This window comes from Misgurnus anguillicaudatus, chromosome 16 (assembly GCF_027580225.2).
Source record: "Misgurnus anguillicaudatus chromosome 16, ASM2758022v2, whole genome shotgun sequence".
Taxonomy (NCBI): Eukaryota; Metazoa; Chordata; class Actinopteri; order Cypriniformes; family Cobitidae; genus Misgurnus; species Misgurnus anguillicaudatus.
In genome coordinates, this window is record NC_073352.2 from 31,694,570 (window position 1) to 31,718,052 (window position 23,483).

The following is a 23,483-nucleotide window of genomic DNA, read 5'->3' on the forward strand; positions in this document are numbered from 1 at the left end:
TTTATCATTTAGATTTTTGCCTGAAATGTGACTTTAGAAAGTTTTAGATGCTCCGACCAATCATAGTCAGATGCATAACTCGTGAGTCAAACATTCAGATGGTATTTCATTAATACATGATTAATAGCTTAGTCAGTGTCATGCCTTTTGTCAAAATGTGCACTGAACTGTTTGAAGGCCTGTTCATATCATCATGACACGTCTGCTCCGTGGCTTTAATCAGAACGTTACTTGTTTGGGCTGAGCGGTATATTGAGTTTTGGTAATACCAGTATTTTTCTCAGCGTGATGTGGGATGATAGCGTCTATATTGGTACACTATTAATGAAAAAAGGCATGAAGTTAAAACAATTGGTTTTGCAAGTCGATTCAACCTACTATTTTAAGTTTTGGCTTGGGATAAGTTGACATAACTTATAAAACAAGTTTAAATGGTTATGCTGATTTGACAAAAATGCTTCATTTTTTACGGTGATACGACCATCTTTGCAACAGAAGCTCTGTTAGAAATGTAGACTGATGTCAGACGTAAGCGTTCCAACTGGCTCGTATGTTGTGCAGCTGTATATTTTCAAAAAGGGAGGAAACCCTGAATTTTATTTTCATCATTTGCTGTTTTAATATAGGTGATTGGGACATCTCACATGAGGCTTTGACTAACATGTAAACAATCATTCCACTTTTTATCAAGATGTTTGTAGTTTATCGCCACCCGTCACACAATTACTTGCATATGAATTTGGTTCATTACCGCCTGGGGCTACTTGCTTGTTTGTAGTGTTACGTTTAAAAACAATGTCTTTTGTATTTGTGGCTTAAACATGTGTTCTTTGGCAACCGCACAGTCCAGCTATCGTGGTTTTCAGTGTAAATAATGCTGCTTAGTCTGTCCATGTTTTTAGTGCAAACCCAGAAAAGCGAGTTGTGAAACGGGTCAATCCTCCGGCCTAGCATTAAGCAATGTAGGCAGTTATTCCTGATCATGGAAAGTTGTCTCATAAAGCTAAGCCACTGACATGTGACCCCAGTTTAACTGCAGATCAGGTTTAAAACTATGAAGATGTGCTCAAGTGAATCAAATGCCTTGAGATTTAAGAGATTTAGGGTCTGTTTCTTGGACAGGGTATAGATTAATTCAGGACTAGGCCTTAAGCCCGGGATACACTGCACGATAATTGGCTGTCCCAGACGAAAGATTGCCATCGTGAAACTATTGTCGCGATTTCTGTGATCGTGGCTCTCCATCGGTGGTCCTATGTCGTACAGTGAGAGAGGTTCAAAGACGGCCGTTTTCCCGGTCTTGCGTCCAAAGATAGCCTACGATAGTTTTCTGGCAGTGTCAGAAATTCGGCATGATCACCGCACAGTGTGTTTGCTGCTACGACCTGCGCGCCGGTATTTGTTTACCACGAGCGCATGCTGGTGACGTTGCGCAACGTGTGACGCAGCCGCTGAAGCTTCCGTGTCATCATCGTACAGTCTACATGCCTCTCGTACCCGAGTTTAAACGATACATGTCGCACAGTGTGATAAGGTAATGATCTTATAAGAGGTCAAAAATCGTGCAGTATTCCGGGCTTAAGTTATATATTAGGACATTTAAGTAGTTTTTACAAACAACAAACCTCACCAAAAACAATACTGGTGTGTGTCTTGAGACTAAAACAACAATGGCACTGATATAAACTAGTCAACATTTGAAGTGGATCAAAAAGGATTATCCAAGTTGTCCTAAGACAAGAATGGGAATTGGGTATTGGCCTTGAGACAACTTTTATAAAAGTTTTGATCCACTTCTAATGTTGACTAATATATGTTAAGAAATGTTTTATGTCATTTAAGTTGCCTTTATTAGAGCCCTATAATTTCCGTAATTTGCAAAACGCGGATGGAATCACGGAATCCAAGCATAAAAATGGAATTTACTGTACACACGTCCGCACAGCTTTGAAGGTATATACAGGACATTCACAAATTCAGGAAAGATGAAGAAAAGCACTTTTATTTACCATCGTGTACCAGCGTCCATCCACACACGCTGCGCGTGATCATCGAAAAAAGTTTTCTTGCTTAAGTGAACATAAACAGCTTGATGTTTATTGGTATATTTAAACAGTGTGCAGTCTTAAAGCTGTCTTGGGTCTTAAGTGTCAGGACAGGAGCCTGCTGCTTTCTGTGTCAAAAAGGTTTGTTACAAACCAAATGTGCAGTGCAGTGTTTTGTATTTATTGCTATCCGTTAAATCATAGATTGTTGACAGACAATTTCATTACTAATATATTTACTAGTGATAGGAAGTAGGGGCTGAACCAACTAGTCGACTTCAATGCAATGTTTAAGCGTGGCGTCGACTAGTCGTGTTCATCACTATACTGTTTTGATTTATTGTATAATTGTAGCATTGTTATGCCGACATGCATCGATAAAAAAAGCTCTAAAGCAGGAGTTATTGTTGCATTGTGAGTATTGGCACTGCCCTCACAATTCAATTCATTTACGATTCACCAGGTAACGATTCAATTCAATTCGATTCTATGATGCATTGCGATGCATCAGAATGCTACTGTACACAACAAGGCAAATTTTTTATCTGTCAAGTAGTAAAGTCAAGTGCAACTATCCTCAACAAAAACGGAAGCTTATCAGCTTTAAGACAATGACAATTATATACCTAAGATGAGAATTTTACACACAGCGTATGTCTTGTCTAGTTTCCCATTAACTTCACAGAATCCGAAATGTGCCCATATGTCCACTTTCCATGGAAAAGGGTGCGTTTTTATTTACCCGTCTTTCACGGTCATCTCTCTCCACCTCAGCCATCTTGATTGTTGTTGTTAAGCCCCGGAAGTAATTGAAACTTCACAAGTTTATTGTCCACTCGAGGCCAGAAAATAAACGGTGACATAATCGATTATGGCACTTTGCTGCATCGATGCTGAATCGTGCATGTGTGCATTGCGATGCATCGCCGAATCGATTATTGTTGACACTCCTAATTGTTACGTTAAGTTGCAACCAGGGCTTTGAACCTAAATTTTTTCCCAATTGGTTCGTTCCGAACAGAAACAGTATTTTAACGTTTCCGGTTTTTGGTTCAACCCTAAAGTTGACGTTCCTGAACCGGTTAGAACAAAAAAATAAAGTTCCCGAACTGGTTAATAACGTTCCATGTCAGCTGTGGGACATAAAAATAAGCAGGCCGGGCTCCAGACTGCCACCAAATGGGGGCATTTTGCCACCAAAATTTGAAAGTGTGCCACTGAATTTTACATCAAGTCGCACATGTGCGACCAGTAAATTTGACCATTTATTGTGATGTGACACTGAATTTGAAACAGCACATTGTACTTTCTGCATCTACCATCAAAGTATTTATTAGTAATACAGTGGAAATTAGTAGAAATGTGAATATTTGGTAAGCATGTTGATTTACGGTGTGTGCCCCTACATTTTCTGGTTGCGCCCCTAAAATTTTCAGTTGCGGGCCACTGTGCTCCTAGTGAAAAAAGTTAGTCTGGAGCCCTGGTAGGCTGATCATTAGGACATTAAACTTAAGAAAAATTATGTAGACTAATAAGTTAAGTCTCTATCTTGTCATCGAACATTAAAAAGGCTAAATTATGTAAGCAGCATAACTGACATGCCTACATTTGTTGAGTGCACTTAAACACAAGCTCACACACGCAGACGGAGGACGAATTCCAAAAGGCGCTTCGGGAAGAAGATGCTGCATAAACAGTCGCTCCACATAAAGTGAAAATTACGATGTTTTTCAGTGCTTTATTCACCAAATGTATTTTATACATCAAGAGTTCTGATCTTTGAAGGGCATAGGGATAATCATGTTTGATTGGAGTTGGGCCGGACACATTCAAATGCATGTGCGTCTGTGTGTACAGAATTTTTTTTATTTTAGCGCCTTTTTGCGGTTAAATTGTTTAAAATCACTTAAGTGTTAACATTTGCAAGCCTTTGAAACACGTGCAAATGATCAACTTTCACCCTATTTAAATTTGCATATTAATCCGCAAATCGCATGCGAGCCGAACTGTGGGTCGTGATCTGTACAGATCACTGACCAACTGCGATCCGTTACACCACTAATTAGTATAAGAAAAATAAAAAAAACATCTTGAGATACTTGGTAGCCTACAATATTTACATCTTATGATTGAGCATTAGAGACTTGGGCTTGAGTAGGCTACCTGCTGGCGGCAAGCTTCTCATTTCTCTGAGTCAACGACGACCGGAAGTGAACTTCACAGAGTCAAATTGCACAGAAATCTTGTCAAAGAACTGAAAAAATAACGTTATTTACCGGTTACCATTATTTTCTATTAACGGTTCTGTTCCGGAACATATATTTTTGGAAAGTTTCTGGTTTCGTTTCTGTTCCTTGCAAAACATCAAAAGTTTCTGGTTTTCGTTCCGTGAACCGGTTCAAAGCCTTGGTTGCAACATATGAGCTGTATAATTTTTTTAATTTAAGTTGCAACATAAGCTGTATAATCAGCATCTGTATTAATGTTCTGACAATAAATTGTGGCATGTTGCAAAGCAGTCCCATCTCTTGTGTTTTGTATGATTGACATCAACGACTAGTTGACGTCAACTCGACTTTGATGTCATAACAGTCGACTTTAAATAATTTGAAGTCATTCAACCCCTAGTCAGTTATTCCCCTATTAGGAAGGTATATTGCAGAGGCTGATATATCGGCCGATATTTAAACTTTTAATCATTGCATTGGCTGATTCATTTTTTTCAATTGGCTAGTAAATTTCTCTATTACTTAAATTTGATGTTTGTAATAAAAAGACACTCTGTGTCACTCAATGTAAGCGAGACACTTATTCAAACAGTACCGTGAGATGTCAGGTCCACCACATTAATTATCTCTTGTTAATATGTTTTTAGTACTCTTTTATAAATGTTATGCATAACAAATGTATTTTTACTTTCACCAATTTTCTGTTTGTCTCTTATTTACGTTAACATTTGTGTTATATCAACCTCACATCGGCCATACATCTTTTGTAATATTGGTATCGGCACTGGCCATAAAAAACCCATATAGCTGTTTAAAAAGTAAAATGTACAACTTTAAATTAATCTGTGTAAATGCTCATGACATTTGCGTTGTAATAATGTACAGGGAGATTTCAGATATAAAAATGGAGACTGATAAAGTAAATCTGATAACAGCCTATTAATTTAATAGAATGTTTGGCCATACCAATATGTGGCTTCACAATTGTGACGTCATGCACAATCCAGTCATTTATATAGATTAGTGGTTTAAATTCACACATACTGATTAAAAATGATACCTTGTAATGCACTCTAAGTCACTTGGATAAAGGTTTCTGCAAGACGCATAAATGTAAATATAAAATGTGTTTTGCATAATTTAGGTGAAATATAACCCAATTGGTTTGATTTCATGACAAAATCCCCTTTAACAAAATATGTGGTCTACCACACACCGTTATTAATAGTTAAGAGAGATGCTGCATGGGTTGCATTGGTTACCCTCAATATGTGTATGCTTGTCTAAAAATCTGTAGTTGTTGCATGTTCTGCATTTTTTTTGTTCTTATGTAAGCATGCATGGTTTAGTGACTGAATTTTACTTATTCACTTTGCTGTGAGCTACTTGCGTATATTTGGGTCATGTCAGAATTTGTGATGTACCGTTTATAGCTTCTAGAGTGCTAGGTGTTTCTGACAGATTCATTAAAAAGTAAAGACTAGTCAGTTGTAATATAGTGGAATCAATTTCAATAATATAGTTTCTATTATTAGCAGAATTATGGTCATTTTGTTCTCACCATTTATGTGATTTTAAACCTTTCTACAGTGCATCACAAAAAATTTTTTATGTTCAGAAGTCAATCAGTATGGGTGCTTGTGATGGTCAAAAAGTAACCAACCAGCATTATGAACGTGTTTTTTTGTAATACTTTTGTAGTTCATGTCATTTGTTAAGACCTAAGCAATTATTTTCTGATAAAATCTTTTTTCTTCCTACCGTTCTTATTTGAGATTTACTGCACTGAACTATGCTTGGTTGAGAGGAAGTGAATCACAGTATTGGCTTAAAGTTGAGTATTTGATGTTATCGTCCTTTTAGAATATAGACTACCGCCTGTGATTGACACAAGTCAACACTTCACTGGGTTAGTTTTTGTGTATGTTATCTCAAGAAGACAACCTTCAAACACAGAGTTACTGCGTCTGGTATGATTACAGATCTTGGAACACAAACATGCAGATTGGGAATTCAGTAACCAAAGTCTATATAAAGCCTCATCTTGTATCCCAAAAGACTGCAGAGGGTCTTGAAGATCTTAACAGTGTATGCCTTGTCAAAAGCTTCCACTCAATAAGCCGATAAACTCAGATTAGTAGCGATTAAGCTGCTGTTTATTTGATTAACAGCTGGTAGAAGTGATTGGATCTGAAAACTCGTGCCTTTTCGCTTGATCAACCTTCATTTTTAGTGTGATGGTATTGTATGGATTAAAGATCTGGGTCAGTAATCCAAAGGTCACCGTTCAGCAATATCAAATCACCTTGGGTGAGACTGTTTCTTCTTGGCAAGCAAAGGTTTAGTCACTTATGCACATTTTGTGGTATTGTAGCCACAACTCGCAATGGGTATGTGCATTCATTTTCAATAATTATGTTGAAATTGTATTGCTGTGGTTTCTATAGATATTCAAATGAATTTCAAATAACAATTTTTAAAATGAGTTTGTTGATTGATTTGACATTTTTTTGACCGGTATCATTTGCCTGCTTACTTGGATGAACTGTACTTTACCATACTTTCTTTGAAATTCCATGCAAAAATACATGATTGTAACATTTTTATTTAAAGTCGCAATGAAATTGAAATGAAAAACTATATATAAATTTTTAATATTGTGGGATTATTAACAAATGACTTATCTGTGAGCTTTATTATTTTTTAAAAATTCGTGTGTGCTCATAATCTTTAATCAAAAATGTAAATCTCCTCCCCTCCTCAAAACGATCTCTCTTCACTTCCGGTCAAAAGTATGGCAGGTGGGCGGGGTCCGGGAGAGGATCGCAGCGATTAGCAACACGACCCAACTTCAAACGATCCAATCAGATCTCGATGGACAAATTCAAATCCAGCCCTGCCGTATTTCATATCATAAGCCGGTTTCACTCAGATATACGTTACCCCAGGGAAAATAACAGAATCGCTACTTCCGTTTTATGGCGATTTTAAATTCAGAGTCTTTTTGACAAAGCAATTGAAACAAACAAACAAATAAGTAAAAATGTGTTGTTTGTTTAATATTTATTTCCAAATCAAGAAAGCAACATGTTTTTCATATGTTTTTTGTGCTTAAATCAAAAATGTAAAAAACGGATAACAAGCATGATGCACACGTGTTTCTTTTTTTCTATGGATCCCAGTGACGTGACCCTTTGTAGAGCTCTGCAATCCCGCAGCTCCGATATGATTCTTATGGCGCATACAAAATTCGAAATATATCATAATCTGTCTTGCAGAAAGATTTTTATTGATTTTGTTTCATATTTGTTTGATTTATGATTTAAACTGGTCCATTTATGTGTAGCATTTAACAACGCATGTTAAAGTATAGTCAAGGTGTTTCTTACGTTCCAAAGTGCTTAGGAGGTTCTGCTCCATGGCGTGGACTCGTGGAGACGTCAACCGTTTCTACACAACCATGAGCCGTGCTCTCCGTGATGGAGAGGATAACGGAATGCTTGATTGGATTTTAATTGATCATCTGCACCTTGTGTCAATCATATCATTGTCACCATGCTATCAGTTAATCTGGTCGGAACTTTCATCCAGAGAAGATCTGTTCCTCAGAGAAGAGCTGCGGCGGTAGGGCTGTGCAAAAATATCGATAGAGCTAACTATCGTGATACATTTTTCCATGATAGTGTATATTTCAATCTCTACTATCGATATTTAAAAAAAAACATCAAATCCCTCTGTGTGCGTCAAAAGACCTCCTCTGCCACAGCTGTAGTTGTCGCTGTCCAGTTTTCTGTTATATATGGCCAGTTAGCGGGAGTGAGAAAATTGCAGAAAATGTAAAAACACCTGCAGCTTTCAAAGCCGACACGTGGAAGCATTTTGGCTTAAAAAAAGTAAAAAAATTCAGCTCTACTTTTTTACATTTTTGATAAAAAAAAAGGAAAAAGTATTGCAACACGCAATGTATTGTATCGTATATACGTATCGTATCGTGAGGCCCTTGCCAATACCCAGCCCTATGCGGCTGGGTTTCGCTAGTTCACGCCAAGTCACATCTTCCAGTGGCGAGAGCGGGAGGTGTAATGCAACACATATTGAACTGCGGATGAGAAAAATAGCCATCAGGTGATATTATTTGATTGCGTCATCAAACACCTCATTGTTTGGTAACATTTATTCTGCCTTTTCACTTCTTCAGCCGAACACCGAAAATTCGTTTTTTTTTCCCATATTCGGACGAATAATTTGGGTTACCGAACATTCGGTGCATCCCTTATAGCTAGTGAGCATAGACTGAATTTTAAGTGGGAGCTGGAATAGATCCTTGCAGATGGGAGCCGGGCAGAAGTCCCACGCAGAGTTCTAACCCGGTGCAGGCTATAAGATGTCCTAAACATTTTCAGAAACGCGCTGCGTCCATCCTTAAAAATAAAATGAAATGTGAGTGCTTAGTGCTTATCTGTTTTTGATTTGAGCCCAAATTTTGAAATTGGGAAAACAAGTCGTTATCCATTCTTTCATTTTTGTTTTGGAAACGAATATTGAGAGAAAACAAGTCATTTTTTGTTTTCAATTGGAAAAACGAATGAACAAATGATACACAGATTATATTATATAGTGTATTATTATTATATATGTAATATTTGGAAGTTTTTTTATGATAATCAGTCCTTGGTGGGGGTAGGGAGTCATTTCTTGATAGATGTTGGGTCTTCTGTAGTCTTCACAAGACGTTGGATCCAATACTGTTTTTTTACAGCATAGTATGGCTTGGTACAGCTCAATGTTGGGGGTTTACCACTGTACTACTGTACAGTACCTAGTAGGGCTGGGATTTGAATCGATCTTCAATTTCAATTTTATTTATATAGCGCTTTTCACAAGTGTTAATTGTTGCAAAGCAGCTTTACATGAGAAGATGTAGAGGAGAACACAGAAAATCAATAGATAATATAAGAAGTAGAGATAGCGGCTAAGGTTAAACCGTACAAGCGAGCATATTAATAATGTAACGTATACAGTAAAGTGCTAAGTTAAGCCAAAGTTGGCTGACTCTCCCTGGGACGAAAAAAACCCAATGGGAAAAACTCCTAGAAGGACAAAAACCCTTGGGAGGAATTAATATACATTTATTTATATATATATATATATATATATATATATATATATAGATAGATAGATAGATAGATAGATAGATAGATAGATAGATAGATAGATAGATAGATAGATAGATAGATAGATAGATAGATAGATAGATAGATAGATAGATAGATAGATAGATAGATAGATAGATAGATAGATAGATAGATAGATAGATAGATAGATAGATAGATAGATACGGTAGGGATAGGAGGCGGGTAAGCGGATTAAACTGGTTTAGCCGGTGGTCGTTGGTCGGGCATCGGCTGGTCATCACGTTGAAGGACAGCCAGTAGATCAGTGGTGCGATGACCTTCACAGCAACAGGAACTGGGTCTGTTTGTCTCATTGTCATCGGGGTCGAGGACGAGACAGGGAGACAAAAACAGAGTTCTATTAGCGTAGGGGCCATTCCCATTCTATTTAAACATTTTATTCAAAAAAATCCTTAAATCGATTCTTAATGTGCATGGTTTACTTCAGGCAGGGCTCGCAAGGATAGCCCGATGGCCCGGGGAAAACGTGAATGATGCCCGGGACAGTACCTAGTACCAGGTACTTTTAGTACCACCTTGGTTGAATGTGATGTATAAACTATGCAGCTCACTGATTGGTCAGAGAAACCACCATTCCGTTGCTCCATTGCGGCTGTGTTGCGTGTTTGTGTCACGTTTACGATGATGTCACAGCTGTAGAGGCGTGTCTATAATCCCAATAGTTTTGAAGCCAAACTAAAATCAGTTGGACAAGCAAATGGAGACCAAGTAAAGTGAGCCATGTCGTGCCGAGTGTAGTCGTACCACGCAATAGAAAAGCACTACAACTGGAGCATGATGCAGTGTCTCTAGTTACCTCAGGATGGGCATCCAAAGAGAGGAAGTAGTGGGATTTCATTTTGGTTATCAGGCGTGTATTGGTTTGTAAAAAATGGTGTTGAAATTTGTCTATTGCGTAAAAAAAGGTTTTTTTGATGTCAGCTGAAAATGACAGTGGAGATATAACTTGTTTTCCAGTTTTTTATGGGGGGGGGACTGTATGGTGACATTTGTGTAGTGGGCAAGCATTGTTGTACTAGGTTTGTACTTTTCTAACAAAAATAGTATTGTGCTATTAATATTATCCAGAGTTTTTTTCTTCATGGCAATACTATGCTTTTTGGACATGTACCATGGTAATAGCATTGATGTAAGTACATCTTTTCTGATTATGGTACCATCTGTACCATGCTATCTTTCTGTTGTAGAGGTTTATTGAATCGTGTCATTTAATAATTCATTAGGCCAGGTGCGCTTGCACTTTGAAAAGCAGTAACCAGTATTATCAGGTTGCTGAATGACATCAGTAAATCTCAATTGTTCAGCCATCTAAAAGTCCAGCGTTGGAGCTCTGGTCACTCCCAGCTCCTCAAATAGACCTTTCTTTCCTTAACTGATGTTTTTTTGTGTGCCACACCATGAAAGACCATTTGTAACAAGTGTAAACCACTATTTTTGGCAGAGTGCCGGCCCGTGTTCATTTAAGCATTGGCGTCTCACACAAACCCATTTTCCAGAGACAAAACTGCTCAGCTTAGTAAATCTGTTATAGTGCAGCCTCTCATTAGGTCCTCACAGAGAGCTTTATACAGCTGCTAGTGTCTGTGTTCCCGGCTGTCTACCAGAGCACTTCAATAGGCACTGGCGGATAACAGCAAGTCCTTTATAGAGCAGCAAATGTGCAAGAAACTGGCAGAAAAGTATTACTGTTTTTCTATGATAAAGTCTAACATGCCCTGTAATAAAACCATATACACCTCTGCAGTATCAGATGCCCTTTCTTGAGGATGAGGGAAGTACATCGTCTGTGACCTCTTGCCTCTGTCTGACATAAGAATGTGATGTTTCGGGAACGTGCTTGTTGTTAAAGGGATAGTTCGCCCAAATATGAAAATTTGCTGTTTATTTACTCATCCAAATGTTTGTGACATTTAGTAGACCAATAAAGATATTTAGCAGAAACCGCAGTGCTCTGTGATTCATATAATGCAAGTAAACGGCACTTTGAGAGTTTAAAAAGCAGATAAATCCAACACAAAAGTAATCATCATGACTCCTGGTGACATATTGGTGACATTGACGTCTTGTAAAGCCAATCGATTGGCTTTACAACATATCGAATTGTGGGGGCCATTCATTAGTAAAATGAACTCATTGGCATGTTCAAGAAACCAATCCTGTACATGGTGGTCATAAATGAATGGACATGGTCAGAAACAATGCTCAGGTTGGTTGTGGCATTTAATCAATGCCCAATTGGCACTAAGGGGCATAAAGTGTGCCAAGAAAACATCCCCCACATTTTTACACCACCACCACCACATGATGGATCTATGTTCTCATTCTGTTTACGTCAAATTCTGACTCTACCATCTGAATGTCTAAACAGAAATCGAGACTCATCAGACCAGGCAACATGTTTCCAGTCTTCAACTGTCCAATTTTGGTGAGCTTGTGCAAATTGTAGCCTCTTTTTCCTATTTGTAGTGGAGATAAGTGGTACCCGGTGGGGTCTTCTGCTGTTGTAGCCCATCCGCCTCAAGGTTGTGCGTGTTGTGGCTTCACAAATGCTTTGCTGCATACCTCAGTTGTAACGAATGGTTATTTCAGTCAAAGTTGACTTCTATTAGCTTGAATCAGTCGGCCCATTCTCCTCTGACCTCTAGCATCAACAAGGCATTCACATACTGGATGTTTTTCCCTTTTCACACCATTCTTTGTAAACCCTAGAAATGGTTGTGCGTGAAAATCCCAGTAACTGAGCAGATTGTAAAACACTCAGACCGGCCCGTCTGGCACCAACAACCATCCCATGCTCAAAATTGCTTAAATCACCTTTCCTTTCCCATTCTGACATTCAGTTTGGAGTTCAGGAGTCTTGACCAGGACCACACCCCTAAATGCATTGAAGCAACTGCCGTGTGATTTGGTTGATTTGATAATTGCATTAATGAGCAATTGATCAGGTGTTCCTAATAATCCTTTAGGTGAGTGTATATTGTCAGTGGTGTATAAAGACCTTACATAATAAACTGTATTGTTTTTATTACCTTGAAATGAGCCGTTTTTATCAACATACACCACGGGTCTCCTTAGGGTTGGGTACCTAAACCCGGTGCCTATATAGCCGGTATCTACCGGACCAAAATAGAACACAGATTTCGGTGCCTCACTTCGAATGCCTTAAATGCCTGAAACATTTTGCTTTTTGTGGCGCAAAAAGCATAATCACACCAGCACTGCACATGATGGCTAGTTAAATTATACTGCACTCATAGGGCCCTATTTTAACTATCTAAGTGCATTGGCTAAAGCGCACGTCTAAAAAGGGTGTGTAAGAATCCACCCTAATTTAGCAACGGGAAAAATAGTGCACAGTCTTAAAGGGTTGTTCCTATTCTCGTAATGAGTAATGGGTGTTTTGGGCATAACGTGGAATAAACCAATAAAAGTCTCCTCTCCAATCCCCTTTAAAAGCCAGTTGCACTTGTGCCATGCCGATTCCCTATTTAGATGGCAGAAGTTGTAAACTAAAATACTAAGCTGTGCAAAAAGACCACCAGTTTAAGAAAAAATTGCCAGTTTGATGGTGTAATCAAATATTAGTTCAGTGTTGGTCAAAAAGACATGCCGTCTGTGTGGCAACATCTATTGGTTATTTTATAACCCTTTGAGATTGTACTCGGCTCCAGTCTGTGGGTGAGATAGGCGACTGTTTCCTGTTTTGTGAAGTGATTTCTGTCTGCTTTCATGCCACTAAAATACCACAAAAAAGACAAAAAAAGCCCCCATATCGATGGAAGACTGAGTTGTTGATTTGTTCAAGAAGTTTTGTTCTGCAACTAAAATATTGTATACGCTAAAGGAATGTGAGAGGTCTGGAGTGTATAGACCATTTTGCAAGATGTAAACAACACTGGTCCAGAAGCAATTCCTGTTTCAGTTTTTCAACGCTGAACAAAATATTAATATTAATTAATATTAGAACAAAATACAACCAACAGAAAATTTAGAACAGAATCAAAATGTAAACTACTGTAAATGTGAACTAAAAACTTAAAAACAACAGGAAGTGCTTCTGGACCAGTGTTGTTAACATTTTGCAAAATGGTCCATAAGAAATATTCACATCTAGCATTTATGTGTCTCATGTTAACATAAAACCGCATTTAGATTGATTTTATCATGTACTGTTGTGAGAATGTAGAGCTCCTACAACACCTCGAGCCCTGGTGCTTATACGGTATTTTACAAGTGTGAGTCAAGCCAGCTTAGAACTAGTCTAGTTGACTAGTTATCTGTTATACAATGGCTGCTGTAATTCTGATGGCACACTTTCTTATTTATATATACTTACGTGACCTATATTGGTATCTGTGGTGAAGAAGTGTCTGTAAGTGTACTCATTTCACAGACGAGTGAACAGACAGAAACTCCCATGCTACCTGTAGTCGTCTCTCTCTGGACTCAAGCAGACACAGAAATGCATGTGTTGGCACCTGCAGAGGTGCCGTCAAGAGCTGTCCAATTTTATGTAGTGATTAATCAAATTTTTTCTGTTTTTGGGTTGCAAGAAAAAATTGCATATGTACTAGGGATGCTCCGATCAATCGTCCGATGATGCTTGCTATTAGTGATGCGCGGGTCGTCTCGTAACCCGCGGGTAACCCGCGGGTCGGGTAAAGAAATTGTAACTTTAATGCGGGCGGGTTGGGGCGGGTCATTAAAAACAAAATTAAAAAACTGATATGTTGCGTCTAATTCCCTGTAGCATATATATTAAATATTTGGGGATATATATTTTTACATTTAATTACGTTCTTTGATAAGGTTAAATTACGTAGGCCTATGTGGCAACGTAACTTCCGCAACGTAACTTGCGCAACGTAACTTGATATCCCCAAACCTTTGACGTCACGGAAGCGCCAAGTAGCTCCCGCTGGCTGCAGCCACAACAACAAAACAAACAGAGAATTAAAAGATGAAAGACGATCTTCAGGAGAAATTAAGGTAGGGAATTTGTGAATAGATAATACAAATGCTGCTTTTTTGTGTGGTGATCTACTTTTAAAATGATAAAGCCGACAAGTTCTACATGTTAAAAACACTTTAAATGCGTGGACTATACTGCATATATCTCTACATTGGATTTAGGGATGTCACCATTACTCTATTTTCTTGAGGAGTTAAAAAAAATCCTGGAGCACATGTCGAGTACTGAGCGGAGATTTAGTGAAACAAACTTGAAAGAAAATTACAATAGTATCAGAAGCATTCGTAAATTTCGGAAGTTTACACGACTGAGCTGCAGTGGGCAGGCATAAGATTGATAAAAACACATATGAGAAGAAAGGCACAGCAACTCTTATCGCACTTATGTGCGATCTACCAGCATTGCCTTTGCGATCGATGTATTGGACACCCCTGGTTTATCATTATCCTATCTCTATATTAATATGAACATGGTTTCTATGGCTCATTGGTGTATGTTGTTGCCAGTTTACAGGGCGATGTAATCTAATGGCTGTTTCCAAGCACTCTTAGGCTGAAATAAAGCCACTTTTTATTTACATTACAAATGCCTAGTATGTCTATTTTAATGGTTGCGGGCGCGGGGCAGTGCGGGGTGTAAAAATAGATACAGTGTTGCGGTGCGGGTTGGGGCGGGCCAAATATTTCATAAAAGCCGGACCCGCGGGTTGGAAAAAACGCCGACCCGCGCATCACTACTTGCTATGCTTCTCAATAAATTGCGGTAAAATGCAGCAACATCCAAAAGCCAGAGGGCGCTCTCGTGCAGAAACCATACACGCGCAGCTCCAGGAAATGGCATAAGGATATATTTATATTGCTATTCTTCAAACCTTTTCAGGTATTTTCATGATAATAATCATTAAACATATTCTTTATGTTTGACGAGTGTTCCTTTTTTAAATGCATGATTTAAATGACTTAAACTAACAGTGCTTTCAGAGCGATAAGGACTTACTGATCAGAAGCTGTAGTACATGAAATGGCTGTGAATAATATCGGCCGTGCAATTCAGAATAGTTATCGGCCACGTATTATTAGTGTATATCGGCATTTATCGGCGCACCCCTAATATGTACACACAGCAATATGTATATCACAATGGTTTCCTATCACTAATAGAGCTGTAACAATTAATCGTGTGTCCCATTAAAATGCCTTTCTGAAATCGATTCTGAATCGCAAGGCTGTGTGCGTGTACTACAGTATTTGGTCATTAGGAAGTCCTTATCAATTTAAAATCATTATGAGTCGGAGTTGTTTATAACGTGCATTTAAAAAAGCAACACAAGTCAAACATAATCATTCAAAATATTATTTATTATCATAAAAATACCTGATACAATTTGAAGAACAGCGATATAAATATGCCCCTAGACATTTACTGGAATAGCGTTTGTAATGCTACTTCTGTGGCACAAAGGGAGCTTCTACACAAGAGCGCCCCCTGGCTTTTGGATGTGCCGGGATTTTAGCGTAATTCATAAAAAATTCATTCATTGAGAAACGCGCATTTCACGGGTAATCGTTACAGCCCTAATAACTAATGATGTTAATATCTAAAAATGTTATGTAGATTGATGCTTGCTTTTCCCACTATTCACAAAAAAAATGGAAGTGTATGTAAGATTTACACTTATTATTATTAAAAATGGATTTACACTGCAGATCTTGATGCCCAATTCTAATTGTTCGTTTCCCAATTCCAAAAACTCATATCCGATATGTGCGTTGACACTAAACGCACTCAAAACAATTCAAGGTAGACATACTGACCTGGAACAGCTTAAACCACAGAGTAAGCAAAAAGTCACGACATGCAATGGGCACAGACAAAATGATTATACAAGAGCTTTATTTCTTAAATAAAACTTCAACATTACTCCACAAAGCGAAGCCGTCATCCTCCGTTGTGCTGCTAGGAAGAGTCATGTCATTGCAGATGGTGTCAACCTAAGTTGATGTCATTTGCCAGTGTCGCATTTTCAATGACGCGTGACACGTCTTGATATGTTAATTTCCAATCTGTCCGCTTACATTGCGTATCTGATTCATAGGCTTGTAAAGACAATGCATCGTGTTTCCCTGTCTGAAATCGATTCTGAATCGCAAGGATTCCGATTCTGTGTTTTATGCACAGCTTGTGTGTGTCCTACGGCTCTTTAATTAGTAGGAAGTCCTTATCAATATCATACATAATCATTAAAAATATTCTTTATTATCAGGAAAATACCGGAAACAATTTGAAGAATATGCTTCGACAGGGAATACCGTTTGTAATTGTACTTTTTCTGTGGCACAAATGGAGTTTCTGCATGAGAGCGCCCTCTGGCTTTTGGATGTGGCAGCATTTCACCATTATTCATTAAAATTAATTCATTGAGAAAACACACATTTGCACGATTAATCGTCCCAGCCATAATTCATATCTGATTTATTTCCACATATGAATGAGCCCAGAAACCAATCAGAGAATATCGCTCCTAAAGTGGTTCTTTGCTCGTAATCAAAGAAGAACCGTTTTTAGTGCCATATAGCACCGGTGAAGCACCTGTGTAGAACCATATAGTGCTATGTAGAACCAAATGTGGTGCTAAATGGCACCTATATGGTTCTACACAGGTGCTTCACCGGTGCTATATGGCACTAAAAACGGTTCTTCTATGGTTACGATTCAAATCAACAGTTTTGGTGCTATATAGCACCGTTTGTTTTTTTAGAGTGTATGGCTTTTATTGGAAAATGGTGTTTACCGAAAACAAATGGGAAATATTATCTTTCCCTGCATGTATTTTGTGTATACATAAAAGTAAATAAATGCTTGTGTTTTGTTGCAGCTGTGTGAGGTGGAGCACAGGATGCAGAGTTAACGCCACCCTGTGTCTCCCAGAAGAATCCTGGCTGCCGGATCCTCAAAAGTAGACACATGGCGGCATTAGGGGTAAGCGCATCACTTCCTGTTTGATGGTTAATCTGACTTGAGGAACAGACCACTCCACATTCAGCACTGCAAAAAATGATTTTCAAGAAAAAATGTTCTTAGTATTTTTTTCCTGTTTTCAGTAAAAATATCTAAAAATTCTTAAATTAAGATGCTTTTTCTTGATGAGCCAAATGACCCAAGAAAATAAATCTAGTTTTTAGGCCAAAAATATCAAATTTAAGTGGTTTTGTGCATAAAACAAGCAAAAAATCTGCCAATGGGGTAAGCGATTTTTTTCTTGAATTTTTCTTGAATTTAGTGTTTAAGAAAAATGTTCAAGATTTTTTTGCTTACCCCAATGGCAGATTTTTTTGCTTGTTTTATGCACAAAATCACTTAAATTTGAAATTTTTGGTCTAAAACTAGATTTATTTTCTTGGGTCGTTTTGCTCATCAAGAAAAAGCATCTTAATTTAAGAATTTTTGGATATTTTTACTGAAAACAAGGCAAAAATACTAATAATTTTTTCTTGAAAATCATTTTTTTGCAGTGCAGATGTCACAAAGCCCATTTCAAGACTTAACCAAATGTGCAAATCTCAAAACTGCAAAAAATGACTTTCTTATTTAGTATTTTTGTCTTGTTTTCAGTACAAATATTTAAAAATCTTAAGATCTATTTTCTTGATGAGCAAAATGACCTAAAAAATAAGTCTAGCTTTTAAATGATAAAACAAGCAAAAATATCTGCCAATGGGGTGAGAAAAAAAATCTTGAAATAAGTTTACTTTTTTCTTGAACACTTAATTCTCACCCCATTGGAAGATATTTTTGCTTGTTTTAAGCACAAATTCACTAACATTTTATATTTATCATTTAAAAGCTAGACTTATTTTTTTAGGTCATTTTGCTCATTAAGAAAATGCATCCTGATTTAAGAATGTTTAGATATTTCTACTAAAAACAAAATACTATGTAAGAAAGTCTTTTTTTGCAGTGTGTAGCAGCTTGTTTGTGCTAAATATCGATAGAGGGCCACAGGGATGATGTATTTTTGTAAGATCAATACAAATGTGATAAATATTGGAATCTAAATGCGTTTACTAGAAACAGAAAAGCCAAATTTTGACTTCAAAATTCATAAAAGTTGGACAAAATGTATAAGTGTGTCTTTTGTTAAACACAGAGTTTTTTTTGATAACCCAAAAGTCTTTGGGAAAAATGGATGGGCTTTATTGCAAAGAAACCCATTTCCCACTGGTTACGGGTTAGCCTACAAAAATACGTCATCCCTGCGGCACTTTTTAGTAAGATGCATTGCTGATAGAAATCGTGTACAGTCTACATGCTTGTGCAATATGCAAAGCTCTCAGTCTTAATATTTTTAGCAATTTTTCACAGATTAATGGATTAGTCTCATGTCTAAATGAATGGCTTTGAAGCACCGGGTTTTATTGAACACAACTGATGTAATAGTGTAATATTCATTGCAGCCCATGGCAGTTTCCTCCGCCTTCATTACACACTGTACAGCATTGATTGTTTTATTGCATATTATGGGTGAAATCATGGCTGAAGGTTTGGAAATCTAGTTTTGGAAAATACCATGGCATACACCTGTTTTAATTCCCTGATGAGAACATATTGAGCTTTATTATAATCCCGAGTCCCTATAGTACATGCTATTTTGCTTTATTTGCTCATATTATTATTTTTTTTTTTTGCAAATTTACAAATAAAATGTAAAAATAGTATATAGAATCCCTGCATCTGAAATAGTGTTGGTCTACCTCTTCCCCATTCAAACAATATGTCCGTATATACAGTATCTGTTTTCTAAAATGACATCATTGAAATGTTTGTATACTAAAATTGTGATTTGGTCTTTCTAGCCAGGTTACATGATTTATTAATAAAAAGTTAGCCGTATATCTATCTATTTGGTTTTCGAATAACCAGAATTTTACCAATAACCAGTATTAGTAAAACCGGGATAAGGGATGAGACCGTACCATCTGTTAGGGATTGGAAGATTCCCCTATTCCAGTGCCGCTGCTAGCCATTTTGGTGCCCTAAGCATAATTCCTTTATAATGCCCGCACCCGGACCCAGAGGAAAAAAACTTTTTTGCCAGATTAACTTTTTGCTAAACATATAACTCGATACCAATAACACAATAGCAGCATCACAGTAGCCTAAAAAACTTAAGAGCAGTAAAAAGAGAAAGTAAAATCTTCACGGCTTTGCTTACTTAGCAAACATGTAAAATAGCCAACACACACTACACATTTGAAAGTGCAAACTTTTCTTCAGTAAATAGAAAAATAAAATAATAAATAAATATAAAATGTCATTATGCATTCTATAGACGGTTTCAGCAGTAACAACATAAACAAGCGGCTGTCGCGGTCCGCGCGTAACTTCTGGTAAACTCCGCTAATAATAAATAACAACAAAGTACTTTAAACGTAGTTTATTTATATAACAAACAAAAAACAACACACAGATTACCTAGGAAACCAAAACATGTGTTATTTTCGACAAGGCATTTGTTCAAGAGATCAGTTTAGCAACTAGTCAGACCATTAAAAATACGAAACCGGAAGTAAAGTTCGGATCCAGACGTGTATCACGTGCGTCCGATGAAACCGTCTATAAAGCAAACATTACTGTTGAATTCGGTGTAGGGCTGCATAACGATTAATCACGACTAATCGTTTGCAGAATAAAAGTTTTTGTTTACGTTATATACGTGTGTGTACTGTGTATAATAATTATGTGTATATATAAACACACACACATTTATTTATAACTTTAAGAAAAATATATATTTATGTGTAAGGTATTTATATTTATATATAATATGAATTATATATAAATATAAAAATGTATACACACATGTAAATATTTCTTAAATATATACATGCAATTGTGTGTATTTTTATATATACATAATTATTATACACAGTACACACAATTATATAATGTAAACAAAAACTTTTATTCTGCAAACGATTAGTCGCGATTAACCATTTTGCAGCCCTAATTCTGTGCATTATTGCACCTCATTTTATTATGCTTTTATATTAGATTAGATTTTTTAGATGTTTTGGCTGTTCTACATAGCCTACTGTGTTTACAAAGTAAGTCAATTTGTAACTTTTAACAATCTAAATCTTTGTTTTATTTAACCCTAAGAGCCCTAAGGTCATTTTTACAATGTATTGTCCGTCTGGTTTTATTTTCTTAAAAAGCTTGTAAAACATCAACCCTGTAGTGCACAGACAATCTACAAACATCTTTTTTTTCAGGACAAGTTGGACTGTCAGAATATGTGTGTTGTATTGATGTCACATGAATGTAAAATAAGTTATGGGACCATAAAGACAAATAAAAAAATAAAACAGAAATTGAATCAATTATATATTTATTGTAATCACACACAAAATAATAAAAGCTAAGCATTTTTCCTCTGTAAAACAGTTGTCTCATGTCTTTGGAGTCCTTGAGCACAGAAATGAACATTATAAATTATACAGATCAAAAATGATTTACATTTTTACAAAAAAAGTCCAGGCGCTTTCATTACATTTATTGATGCAAAGCCTCAAGCCACATGCGTGATGACGCACACATGCGTGATGACGTACACAAACAGAAAGCATCAGTGGACATTGTAGCATTTAGCTAGCAGTAAACCCGATAGAAAAATCGATAAATTATGGACATCAAGTGGATACATCTAGGATGTAAGAGTTTGGATGCATTGCTGAACAACTCCGAAAAGAGGGACAAGTTTCAGGCTGGATAAAAAACTTTCTGTAAAAGCTAGAAAGACACCAAATATATCCCCGTGATGGCTAACTCCTCAGCTATTAGTAGAAAAAACCGGTAAGAAGCTACGTTTTACGGTAATTAAGTTATTTAAATATGAATCAGAGGTGCCGTTTTCAATCGTCGACGATTGATTAGGTTTCTGAGGGTTAAGAAGATTTTCTATTCTTGTTTGTAATTATTGATGATTATTAATTTATTCAAAGTGACATTTCATTTGGGAAAAACAATATATTGAACAGGAATTGTTAGCCTACCATGTGCACTGCACTGACTGCTAACTGTTACTGAGAAAGTATTAACCACCGTCACGTCAAAATAAACCATAAACTACTGCTCAATATCTAAAGAAAGTTAGTAAAGAAAGCAACAGCTAGCTGGCGTCAGTTATTTGCAAAATGCATAGTAATGTTTAACAGTAAAATCTCAATTTAGCTTGCACCAAAGTTATAACAACATAGTTTGTTAACATTAACGTCAGCAAGTTCGAGGCGCATTATTGCGCATTACGATTAGCAGCAGCACATGCACATTTCATGATTAAACAGGGACTTACCTGGAAGTGATGCACGGGCATCATCTTGCAGTTTCTTGTTTCCTTTTTTCAGATCTCGACTCCTGCTGTCTTTTCGGGGCCATTTCCATAAAAGTTGCCTACTGTCTGTCAAACTTTGTCAAGTGCCCGCGCGATCAACTGGCGGAGACCATCCAAGGCGAGGGTGGCATAGTTTGTAGACTAGAGCAATTAAATTATCTTGTTCCCCCTTTTTTGTTACATATACATGGCTAAAAAGTGCCTAATAATATTTCCATAGGCTAATGAAATAATATCAGCATTATAATTTTTAGTGCCCCCTCAGCACTTGGTGCCCTACAGACAGCGTGTAATGCGCGTTTTGGGAGTGGTGGCGCTGCCCTATTTGCTCGGTGTACCGGTTTAAAAACGTTCTTTTTTTGCATCACAATGCAATATTTCTAACATGTTTTTCATGACCAAGAAATGAATTTCGGTCAGTATCGCCCAGCTCTAGCAGATGTAATTATTCTTTCAGCAGTGGGCTGCTGGTGTGTTGTGAATAATCTGTTTTATCGGTATTGAAAATAAGCATAGGGTTAATGTTTTGGTGGATACAACTGTTTGGTCAATACAGTCTGACTGCTTTACACGGGCGTATCCCAAAATAAACAACACTCCTAGTCTTAAGACAAACAGACCTGCGGTCCTAGTTAAACAAAACAAAGTCTTAACACAGAGTTAAGATAACCATCCACCCGTTCTTTAATTTCACACTATTTTTAACAACACTTACAGGGTTGTTTTGATTTAGTGGGTGGAGGCTTACTGCTGAGCTGGTGACACCTTTTAAAATTTCAAGGTCTAACCAAGTGACCTAATTCTGGGACAAGAGTTAACAATAAGACCGATTAGTTTTTATTACATGCTAAAAAAATGTATACAGTTAACTCACGTTAGTTAAATGCATATGGGTCAATGACGTGACGTTAATTATTTTGTGTCCGTATAGGTTCAATGAAATGTAAAAGCATTAAAATTTCAAATAAATTTGGAGATTACTTGCATACATTGATTCACTTTTTTGGGGACCAATTCTAAAATTTCTGGATATTAAAGAATATTTGGGGGATAAAATGTCAATGTGGTGTAACCGGTCCGTGTCAGTTGGTGTAACTAGTTTTTTTTATCAGAATATAAATATATTAATAAAAAATATGGAATAAAATATAATCATCTAGTTTAGTGTAATATGATTTTTTATATAAAGTTTTACATCATTCGTCAAAGATTATTTAGAAAACATATCTGTTTTTAGCATATGTCAGGACAAATTTACAAAAACGCATTAAAATTTACATTTAGAAATAACTAATAAAATGATATTTTAAATTACACTTTCATGCCATCAAGGTAGATAAAATATTTCTCATTTTTTTGACACAATTGGCGGTTACACCATTTGACATTTTCAGGTCCATTCAGTCTTAACTTCCATAAAAATTGTGCAAATGTAATTTTTTTTATTGCATAAAATTAACATAAATACACTATGTGCATTGAAATAAACCTGATGCATGCTTTAAAAACAAGTTTTTAAAAAAGATTTTGAATTTTTCACCTTTCCAAATCGTTTTGTCTATTGACCCATATGTGAAATGCGTAAATGTAATTCATTTTTAAATCATTTGTGTTAAAAAGTTTTTTTAAGCTAAAATAACAGGCTTGTATGAG

At 36.8% G+C, this 23,483-nt stretch overlaps 1 protein-coding gene across 1 annotated transcript in view; it reads left to right on the forward strand.

The window, feature by feature from the left end:
• Window positions 1-23,483, forward strand: part of LOC129422459 (polycomb group RING finger protein 3) — a 55,678-nt gene that overhangs the window by 1,863 nt on the left and 30,332 nt on the right. The window contains exon 2 of the mRNA XM_055178394.2: window positions 17,316-17,419. Within this exon, the coding sequence (XP_055034369.1) occupies window positions 17,405-17,419 (15 nt within the window). The 5' untranslated portion in view covers window positions 17,316-17,404. The remainder of the gene's footprint in view (window positions 1-17,315; window positions 17,420-23,483) is intronic.